The sequence below is a fragment of the Gossypium hirsutum genome, chromosome A05 (genome assembly GCF_007990345.1).
Source record: "Gossypium hirsutum isolate 1008001.06 chromosome A05, Gossypium_hirsutum_v2.1, whole genome shotgun sequence".
In the NCBI taxonomy this organism is placed as follows: Eukaryota; Viridiplantae; Streptophyta; class Magnoliopsida; order Malvales; family Malvaceae; genus Gossypium; species Gossypium hirsutum.
Window position 1 is genome coordinate 9,675,644 of NC_053428.1, and position 11,795 is coordinate 9,687,438.

Sequence of the window (11,795 nt, forward strand, 5' to 3'; positions counted from 1 at the left end):
TGTTTTACGGTATAAAATATAATTATTTTAATTATATCAATATAAGTATTAGTTTAGATTATTCTCAACTTTATTTACTCCTTTTAACTCTAATGTATTACTATTTGCACTCGTAAATGTTATATATGTATTCGTTTAAATTCTCATTGTAAACTTAAAAGAAAAACAAAATCTAAATTACTATCTTAGAAAAATGTAATACGATGTGTCAAATTACACGAATAACGATTCAAATACTCAGATAATCAGATCTACGATCTACCTAGAACTTGCCATAGATGGGGCCCAATCGCCTGCGCCTCGTTGTTACGAACATTTTCTTCGACTCACCAACCAGTCAATCCCCCGCCAAAAGAGGAAAAAAAAAAAAAAAGGAAGAGGGCCAAAGAGAAACTAACCAAAACAAAACAGCAGCAAAACGACTGGTAGTCAGCAGTAGAGTTGAAAGCGCTATCGTACTAGTGGTAGTTTTCTTGACTAAAATAAACTCTTTCTCTCGTAATCTTTTTCCCCAAATCCTAAAGCCCTAGACTCCTTTAGTTTCATTTATTTTGGCAGGGTAAACCAAATCATAATGTCGTACGATTCTAGCTCATCTTCGTCTTTCTCTGATGGCTTCGCTGACCCTAATTCTAATCCCAAACTGGTCGATGAACGATTCGATTTCTTGACATTGAATGAACCGACCGGATTAGAACGTAATCATCGTGGAAACGGGAACGAAATCGCCGATGGATTGTTGAATCCCGATAGAAACGACAACGGCGCTGAAGATGACGATCGATTGCGGGTGGAGGATCAGGAAACTTTCGGCGACGAAGTGCCTTCGAGTCCAAGCAGTAGCGGATTTGCTGGTGGGAGAGGGAGTAGCAGCGCCACTAGCCCGTCGAGGATCGATGAAGCGAGTGAAATTGACGATAATGAGATTCAGGAACTGAGGAATGATGGTTCCCTTGAAGGAGTCTCCGATTCCCAGGCTTCCTCCTGGGTTACCAGTAAACGCCACGTCGATGAGGTTAGCCATTTCATTTAGGTTTAGCTTGTTCTTAGTTATCGCAAATCTTCATTCATTGTCGTACGTATAAATTAACTGAATTCCGTTAGGAATATTTATGAAGTTCTGATTTTCCGATAACAATTTTACCGTTTTAATATTAGGATTATTTGCCTTTCATGGGCATCACTCACTTGAAAAGAAAAAAAAAAGTTATTTTAAATTCTTCCCATATCGTGTCACGTTGGATTTATAATGGAAGTACAGGATGATGCTTCAATATCTTGGAGAAAGAGGAAGAAGCACTTCTTTATTTTGAGTAATTCTGGCAAACCAATATATTCCAGGTTTGTCACTAGTTCCTCAAAATGCCAGCAATCTAAGGTGCATTGTGGAAATTTAATATGAACTACTTGCTTATATGTATCCTATTTTGTATATTTGACTTCCAGATACGGGGATGAGCACAAGCTAGCTGGGTTTTCGGCAACACTACAAGCCATTATTTCCTTCGTGGAGAATGGGTACTTGGCTGCATTTAGCTTACTTGGTTTTTAGTGGAGATTAGTGCTGTATCGAATGCAATTATTTGGGTTACTTTCTCCATTTTATTTCAGTCTTTGGAAGAATTTAACTATTTCATTCATTGCTTTTCAGGGGAGATCGTGTCAAATTGGTCAAGGCTGGGAAACACCAGGTATTGTTATATTTCCTATTTCTCTATACGATACGAAAGTTATCCCTTTTTTTTTTTTTTTTTTAAGTTTTTAGCTCTACAATAAGTTTTTATTACATTTCTTTCATTTGAACTAGTGATAGAGCTTTTAAGTAGATCTTTGAATTTTCTTTTCGCATACTGAATACTTCAGAAATAAACATTGAGAAGCTGAAATCTAATCTGATTATTTTAGTTCATTAGGTGTGGTGGAAATCTTCAAAATTATTATTGTTGGTAGTTGGAAAGGCGCGTTAATGTTAAGTATTTGTTTTTTTAAAATAAAAGTGACTGATGTGATAGCAGAATGTTTGGTGCTAGTTTAAAATAGGCACGTTTACATGAAAAATTTCCCTATTGACCTCATCAATAAAGCTTAGCTTTTTACAAACTGCCACTAATTTCTTATTACTTTAACTCTGACGGAATCCAGCTTATTTTTTGATCAATTGAATAAGATCTGCAATGACATATTTGTTTGTTTAGATGGTCTTTCTTGTGAAGGGACCAATCTATTTAGTTTGCATCAGCTGCACAGAGGAGCCCTTTGAATCATTAAAAGGACAATTGGAGCTTATTTACGGTCAGGTATCTCCTCCCTTGCAAATCTCTACTTCTAGACAGATGAATTTGGTTGCCACTGCCTATTTGAGCCTTGCAAATTTCCCATTATCATTTTTGACCCCTTTTTATATTATTTGCTTGTGGAGTAACCCAAAAGTACTTATTACTGTAACGTTTGCTTGCTTATGAAATGGTTGCAGATGATACTTATCTTAACAAAGTCAATAAATAGGTGCTTTGAGAAGAATCCGAAGTTTGATATGACACCTTTGCTTGGAGGAACAGATGTTGTTTTCTCTTCTCTCATCCACTTGTTCAGTTGGTGCGTTTTATTGGGTTTTTTCTTGCATGTCTAATAATGTTGGATTTTCCTCAATTCACCCCACCCCTTTGTTTTCCCTTCCCTCATCCACTCCATCAGTTGGGGCATTTCATTGGGGTTTTCTTGCATGTCTAATGATGTTATATCTCCTCTTCTCACCCTCTCTGCTAACTCCTTTCTTTTGCTTTCTTGCTTAACCCTTGAAAATGAACTACTTGATTTTTTACTTATTTTATGTCAATTGCTAGATTCTTGGTTCTGGTTGTTTTAACAATTTGTCACATTTTCCTGGTAGAATATAATGGCTCTGCATTCAGAACAAGGATAATATGTATTTGCTTTTTCACATTTTTGTTACTTCTATTAATTACATGTGAGTCACTATATTCCTCCTTTCATATTTTACCTGAATGGTACCTCCTAAATCTTTTTTTTCCCTTCTTTCAGGAACCCAGCTACATTTCTTCACGCATACACTTGTCTTCCGCTTGCTTTTGCAACAAGGCAAGCTGCAGGTGCTATATTGCAAGATGTTGCTGATTCTGGGGTTCTATTTGCAATACTAATGTGTAAACACAAGGTAAAATTCTCTCATTCTCTTTTTTTCTTCCTTTCCCCTGAAATGGTTTAACTCCAAAAAATAATACTTTTACTGCTCGGCTTATTTTAATAAACTGAAGGTCAATTTCAGGTTATCAGTCTTGTTGGTGCACAAAAAGCCTCTCTTCATCCTGACGATATGTTGCTACTTTCAAATTTTGTGTTATCATCAGAGTCATTTAGGTACATAGAAATAACATTAGTAGTTCATTTAATCCTTGTTTTATTTGGTCAAATCTAAAGCATGAAAATGTGGGATATGATTGTTCTGTTCTGGTACCTTCCTTTGCAATGTCCTCCTTAGTAGGGTAGTGGGAAGCAGTAATGGTGACCCTTTTGGCTTGGATGGTTAGTTGGTTTATGTGGATTTCTAGCCAAACATTGTTTGGCAAATGAACAACCTCATTACCGTTGCATCTTAACTGAAGGGTCTCCCTAACATGTTTGCTAGTTCTTTTGTTGTTTTGTGGTCATGTTAAAGGTTCTTAAGAGCCCAATATTACAATTGATAGGCAGGAATGAATATCTTGATAATTGTGAACTTAAAACAATCGAGTCCTGATTCTTTGCATTGTCCTCTCTTCATTTCTTCTATTCTCTTTTTCTTTCTCTTCTGTAAAGACGTAGCTGACTTAGTATTGTATTTGTATTGATGATTGCACAGGCCTTTTGTTCTTATGAGATCTACATGGTTTATGCAGGACAGCAGAATCATTTTCACCAATTTGTTTACCAAGATATAATCCTATGGCATTTTTGTATGCTTATGTGCATTTTTTTGATGTGAGTGATGCTTTCAGACATATTAGTTTTATGTAAATTCTACGTCATGCAATTCTATCATCTTTTTGCTCTATGTTGGTCATGCCTACAGCACCGGGTAACAAACGACTTTCATGTGACAGGTCAATACATACTTGATGTTGCTTACTACTAGTTCAGATGCTTTCTATCACCTTAAAGATTGCAGGTAAGTGTTCCTAATATGATCATGATATAGTGAACTTTAGGTATAACATTCTCAATTTCTACACCAATTGATTGCATATCTTTAGGCTGACCTATGTCCATCTTCAAGATGGAAATATAGCCATATCAAGTCATCCCTATGCCTTACTGGGGAAGTACAGATCAGCTCTGTACGTATCATTTTCTCCTGTTCTAGACCATCAAGAAGTTTGACTGAAATTTTATAGGATTCGCATAGAAGCGGTTCTCTTGAAGTCCAATGTTCTATGTGAAGTTCAAAGGTCAATGATAGATGGTGGAATGCGTGTTGAGGATTTGCCAGTTGGTCCATTGCCTCGATCTGGATCATCTCCTCACCTTGGCCAGCAAACACTTACATCAGAATCTCCTGAGAGGCCTAGGGAACCGTTTATTGGCATTGGTGGCCCTGCTGGACTTTGGCATTTCATTTATCGTAGTATATACCTGGATCAATATGTGTCCTCTGAGTTCTCACCACCACTTAACAGTCTCCAGCAGCAGAAAAGGTAAAAGTCTGAATCTTGTAACAACTCAATCGGAACTACTTTCAAACTGAGTGCATAGTCATTATGGTTAGTAGGATAATTGGTTCTTTCGTGCAGATTATATAGAGCTTACCAGAGAGTGTATGCTTCCATGCATGATAAAGGAATTGGACCCCATAAAACTCAGTTCAGAAGAGATGAAAACTATGGTAATTCTCTCTTCCTTTCTCTAACATTAATTATAACTATTTAGAGAAAAAGATAACTTCGTTACATTTTTGTTTTCAATTTGCTGTTTGAATGTCTTTTCTGCAATTGGGATTTTTGCTTTCTTAATGTTCTCTTGTTAGTGGGCGACAGTTGCTCAACTCCACAAGCTTTTGTTTTACAGCCTTCATAGATTAATATATTACATTTTTCTGTCAGTTTTACTCTGCTGGGTCACACAGGATTTTGAATTCTATGCGGCATTTGATCCACTTGCAGACAAGGTTTGTTTTAGAATATATATCTTAGTCATTTATTGCGTCCAAAGTTCAAATCCTGACTTAAATACACACTAAATAATTTCCTATAAAGAAGTTTTGATGATTCATTTATGTTATATGCAGGCTCTAGCCATAAAGACTTGCAACCGAGTTTGTCAATGGGTAAAAGATGTGGAAAATGAGATTTTTTTGCAGGGAGCAAGCCCCTTTTCATGGTGATAACAAACAAGTCAATCATTTAATGCAGAATGTATTCTAGTTTTGTTTGTTTGCACGATCATAGTAGTTTTTTGCCCTCCTACGTTCATGATACCTATAGGTAGCTAGCAAATGTATCATTCACCTTTTGAAGACTTTTTTCCCTATTCATCAATACCATAAAACTTTTAAGTGCTAGGAAGATGCTACATTATTCGGTACCTTACTTTGTTCGAAGTGAGGCATATTTTGTATTATTCCGGTATGGATGATAAATAAAGGTGACAAAAGTAGCTTTTTACTTGACCATTATTGTAGGACAACTTTGTTATAGTACTTTGTCATATTTGAGCCATTCTTTATTTTCTGTTCCTCTGTAATTTTTTGCTCTGCATCTTTCTCGTGGAAATCGTAAGAGTGTGCCATCTTCAGTCATGTAAAAATTTAAGAATGCTTCAACGGATGTTAGCACTTCTGCATCACAGTTATTGCATCATTATTGTTGAGGTGAGCTTGGGAGCATGTGAACCAAATGCCTGGGTTTTGGACGAGGCTGAAGTCTTGCAGGAATCCATCATCTAACAGATGTAGGTAAAATTGGGAGTTACGCCTTAGGTTTCCTGCTACTTATCTATGTACCTAGTCTAAGTGGGTTTGACTTACACTTCCGAATGTGGCTAGGAATTGAAATCGTAATATCTGGGGTTGGTTTTAAAAGGTGAACTACGCCTTGTACCTGAAGTTAATAAAGACAGCTGGTGAATGGTCAGAGAGATGTAAAAGGTTCCTTCATGGAGGAGGTGGACATAAAACCAGAGACGTTTGTAGTGAAGCAATGGTCATTCTATCAATTGAATTTATTGAAGGTCAGTAAAGTAAATACCTACTTTCTGCTACAATTCAGAACTGCCTAATATTCTGTCTCTATACCTATAAATATTTTTACTATTTATCTCCTGGCCTGACCTTCTATGAGAAAATTGTCTCCATGCCTTGCATTGCATTTATTATTATGTGAGTTTTGGGCCTTTAGGCTTCGCTTCCCCGTTATGTTTGTTCATTTTGGAAAGAAAATGACCTAGGACGTGTTTGTCTTTTTTTTTTTTTAAGTTACAATTCCGAGAAGAATAAATTATTATAATTTATAAAGACTAAGCTAAATAAGTAATTTAATAACTATAATCAAAATAAATCTGAAGGAGAGAATTCATATATATCTACAAGTAACGCAACTAATCCACCTCTCTTCTGATGCAGTAAGAGAAATGAACTTCGAAAGAAAATCAAAGTTTTCTTCGCACTATGTTTTGTGCTTCTTAAATTTTCTTGCATTACTTAATCGGAGCTTGCAGTAGGGTCTTGTACATCTCTCTCCCCTAAAAGAAAACAGCGAGACGAGATGTACAAGACTGAGCGGCAAGAGCTGGCGCAGAGGAGCTGCCATAAGCTTCCTTTAGGAAGATCCAAACCACGCTCCGAAGTTCAAAAACCACCGTTAACTTTTAACGGGAAACCTTTGAGAGTCCCACTACTGTTCTACACTCTCGTGCAGACCTAAATTTGTTGAAGTAGTTGTATGAGCATTTATTGATGAAACCCAAAGTTTAATAAACCTCAGAAAAAAGAATAAACATAATGTAAGATGCAAAAGTTTTTTCGATTTTTATTTTTAATTTTCGTATGTGGATAAAAATGGTCGTTCTGGTTTGGTTATTTAGGGTTGTCAAAGATTTCCTCTTATATGAAACTCATTTCTTGTCAAACTCCGAGAAAATGGTTATCATTCTTTAGCAAATGAGTTATTTCAATCAAGAAAAAAAGACTCTGCCATGGCAGCTTGGACATCTCTAAAACAATGTCAGTCGATGTTTCAGTTGTCTTTTCCCTTTTTAATGTAGGAACGGTGAAATAGGTAACGGGTCGTGTAATTTCCCTGTAGCTTATCTGATTACCAAGTCGAACGTAGAAATGTCATAATGTCATATTTGAGTGTCAAAGTAATTTTTGACTAAATTCAATTATCTGTTTTGATTATATTTTAACCTCAATAACATGTTTTTAACATATTTTCAATGTACAACTTAAAACCGAATGAATTTTTTTAGTAAAACTTTATTTTGAATATTATCAAAAGTCATTATAACATACGATATTTTGTAATGAACCTTATGATCATGTCATTAATTCTAAATTTATAAAATAACACAATTATCAACCTTTTACAAATAAGTCCATTAGATGACTTACTCTAAAAATAGTTTATCTTCTCTACATATCATTATTATTATTAATATTTACCGATCAATTTATCAAATAAGACCTCCTTAATTCCTTTTATATCAATAACTGACTTAATGTTTCAATAAAACATTTGTATTTCCTTTACATGTTAGCAAAACCATCATTTGTAACAATTTCTTAATATTATAATTCTTCAATTATTTTCCTCTTCCCCTTTCCATCCCAATCATTTGTGTAAATGTGTTTATATGTATATATGAACATTTGATTTTGAGTATAGTATGCTTATAAACTCGAATTTAAGATCCACTTTTTATTTTTGAAACTAGACTCAATAAAAATTTTACCATAAAAATTCCAGAATTTTTAATTAAGTAAAATAATACAGTTTATTCTTCAAATCTTCCGTTGTTCTACCGCTAAGCAGCTTTGACATTTCTTCACTAAAAATCTATTTAGTACAAATCTCATATTAAGTTACCCTTTGTTTCCCTTGAAAATAGACTCATTAAGATTTTATCCATACAAATTTCTTCTCCTAAATATTTTTTTTACATTTTATAATAATTTTTCAAAGTTAGAACGGAAGATGTAACACCCTCTAACCCTAAACCATCGCTAGAACAGGATTACGAGGTATTACCAGATAATCGGATAATTTACGATTAATATTTAAATAATTATCGAACATATTATAATATAATCATAAGTTCATATAAAACTTTTGCTAATTGACTCTTTTGTTTCTTTTTTTTTTTAGAAAAAAAATTAAATATAATCCCTTTATAAATATTTAACCTTCCCTGCAAATTCAAATTGCAACCAATTCAAAACCAATATCACAATCCATACAATTTTATATTTAAATACACCTAAACATAGTTCAACATCAACTCAGTAATTTACTAAGTAAACATTCGCATATATTGTTTAATTAAATAAACTTCATTAATTCTATTTCAACTTGTTCCCAACTATACCAAATATGTTATGATAATTCTATTTCCATTTCATTAAACCAAGTATCAAAAGATCATGTTAGTATTAATTATACCAAATATATCATATAAATTTTCATATTATTTCATTAGTTTAAATACCAAAATACCAAATACCATTCTTTACAACAAAAATTATATAGCATTTTAAAGTGACCAAATTAACACATATGTACATGCCACTTTTGCCAAAAGAATAATACATCACCAAGTTTTGCGCTGGAGTCGGGATCGCCTGGATGTTGAACCAAGACTCTGTATACCTATTAACCTGAGCATAGAAACAACCGTACGCCTGTATTACCATAATTCAAATTATAAACATAATAATCATGTAAATTAAATCATCTAACTTTAATATTTACTAAACCAATTCAAACATAAATTTGTCATTCTCAATATATTCATACAATTGAATTTAGCTATTCGTCAATTGAAATCATAAACATTAATGTTGAGCCATTGTCTATTCCATGAACCATTAATTCATGCTTTCCATTCTCGTACTCGCATTCAAATCACATTTTCAATTCATGTTCTATTTTTACATTTCTTACAGTGGCTCAACCGATTCATTTTATTCAACTTAACTATTCTTTTAATTACCCTTATTAACAGATTCGGACTTTGGCGGATACACGGATCCAACCAAACACACCAATTTGGCACCCAGTGCCTTATCAGATAGTTCGAAGTCAAGTTGACACCCAGTGTCTCATCGGCCTAGCCGAAGTAAAGTGGTACCCAATTCCTCATCGAATCTTTCCGAAGTAAAATAGTGACTGTAACGCCCCTAACCCGAATCCGTCAACAGAATAGAGTTACGGAGCATTACCGGAGTTATCGATTCATTTATCAGATATTTCATTAATCCGATATCTTTTCTTTTCCACGTTCAAGTCTCGTATTCAAGTCATCTGGATCTTTATAAAAAAATTTGATCGTCGTTTTCATTTATTTCATGTTATAATACATTCAACTAATGCTCTAAACAAAATTATCATTTTACCCCTAAACTTTTAATTAATGACGATTTCATCCTTAGGTTAAAATAAAATAAAATTATTGCAATTTAATCCTTATTTCCAGCCGTTATTCTCACACAAATTGATAACAACCTATTAATTCTATAAAATGTCAGAATTTTCCATAATTTCAACACTTTTTAATTTAATCCTTAAAACATGTTTTTCCCTGATCTTGAGCTAAATTAATAATTTCATTCAATTTTGTAATTTAAATAATAAAATAATCCATTTCATGCAAATTGGTCATTTCTAACTTTTTTTACAAAATTACCCATAAAATTTTACTTTTATTCAATTTAGTCCATGAGCCTAAAACATACAAATTAGCCATGCTAGCTGAATATTCATACATATTTTACTCCTCCTCCTCTCCATTCCACATCCTTAATTTATATAACATGCAACAAGTAACATTATCAATAATTTCACTATTTACTTATGTATATTCAAAACTGTCCATTTGCGTCATAGTCACAAAATTATTTATATCTTAAGGTACAAAACTTGAAATTAAGATCCGCTAATTTTCCCTGAAACTAGACTTACTTATCTTATTACCATAAAATTTTCAGAAATTTTGGTTTAGCCAATAAGTACAGTTTATTCTTTAAATTTACCCCTATTCTGCTGTCTGATAGTTCTAACCCTTTTTCACTAAGAATTAATTATCTCATCGTACGAGATTCGGATGATGTTCCCGCTTATTTATATTGAAAACAGACTCTTTAAGGATTTTAAACATATAAATTTAATCCCTTAATTATTTTTCTCCAATTTTTTATGATTTTCCAAAGTCAGAACAGGGGAACCCGAAATCATTCTGACATTGTCTCACAAAACTTATTATATCTCATGATTTACAATTCCATTGCTTACACCGTTTCTTCTATAAGAAACTAGACTCAATAAGCTTTAATTTCATATTTTATTCACCCTCTAATTATATTTATACAATTTTTGGAGATTTTTCAAAGTTAGACTATTGCTGCTGTCCAAAACTGTTTTAGTGCAAAATGTTGATTTTCATTTTGCCCCAAATTTCACAGTTCATACAATTCAGTCCTTACTTAATTAACCCCTCAATTAAACTAATTTTCTCAATTGATAATTTTCCTAGACATTATAAGTTATTTCATAACTATTGAAATTCAGAATTTCCACATAAAACTCTAACTTCAAACTCTTTTACAATTTAGGTCCCAAACATTCACTTTCTATTCAATTCTTTCAATAAAATCAGCATATAAACAATTTAAAGCTCTAATTCTATATCAAATCATCATAAACTTCCAGCACATATTCATAGAAACTTTTAATTTCTTTCATAGAATCAAGAACTAATGAATTCAACAAATGGGCCTAGTTGTAAAAGTCACGAAAATACAAAATTTCAAGAAATAATCAAGAATTGAACTTACTTGCAGTAAAAATATGAAAAACCAGCTTAAGGGAACTCTTCCATGGTGTTTTTGCTGATGAGAATGCAGAAAAATAAAGAGAAATCTAGATAATTCCACTTTAGTCCTAGCTTTATTAAGTAAATTTTGCAATTTTCTAATTTTTCCCTTATTTTCTTGGTGATTTCATGCTCTTCCCGTCCAGCCCAAATAGACCTTGGGTCTATTTTCCTTTTAAACCCTCTTTCTTTTATCATTTAAGCTATTTAATCATTTCCTACAATTTTGCATTTGATACAATTTAGTCTTTTTTGTTCAATTAGCTATCAGTACTTTAAAATTTCTTGACGAAACTTTAATACTAACTTATTAACACTCCATAAATATTTATAAATATATTTATGGCTCAATTTAAAATTCCCGAGGTCTTGATACCTCGTTTTCAATTCTAATTATTTTAATATATATATTTTGTACATTTCACTATTTCAAAATTTTCCTAACTTCACAATTAACTTATACTCACTAAATTAATAATATTTCCTACTCATTTGTCGGATTTAGTGATCTCGAATCACTGTTCCGACACCACTGAAAATTAGGCTGTTACAGTGACACCCAGTGTCTCATTGACTCGAGGTCGAAGCATCCCTGAACACTTCCAATCCTATGGCATGCCAACTATATCCGACTCAGCCCGATTAGTTAATAGGGTTTTCGGATCACATATAAATCTCAATTAAATTCAACCGTAATTTCTCACATTTTCAATTCA

At 33.1% G+C, this 11,795-nt stretch overlaps 1 protein-coding gene across 2 annotated transcripts; it reads left to right on the plus strand.

The window, feature by feature from the left end:
• The first annotated feature begins 320 nt into the window (after window positions 1–320).
• On the plus strand, window positions 321–5,662 carry LOC107959026 (vacuolar fusion protein MON1 homolog). Of its 2 annotated transcripts, none has more exons than XM_016894981.2 (15): window positions 321–464; window positions 559–1,015; window positions 1,262–1,341; window positions 1,447–1,518; window positions 1,652–1,691; window positions 2,196–2,297; window positions 2,474–2,595; window positions 3,043–3,175; window positions 3,287–3,378; window positions 3,897–3,978; window positions 4,101–4,165; window positions 4,392–4,691; window positions 4,788–4,879; window positions 5,097–5,161; window positions 5,282–5,662. In XM_016894981.2, exons 2-15 carry the CDS (start codon window positions 575–577, stop codon window positions 5,375–5,377), a joined length of 1,782 nt encoding a protein of 593 aa, XP_016750470.2. In that variant the 5' UTR covers window positions 321–464; window positions 559–574; the 3' UTR covers window positions 5,378–5,662. The 2 variants fall into 2 exon arrangements, with proteins under 2 accessions (XP_016750470.2, XP_016750469.2); XM_016894980.2 differs by having other exon boundaries at window positions 353–464; window positions 541–1,015.
• The last annotated feature ends 6,133 nt before the right edge of the window (window positions 5,663–11,795 follow it).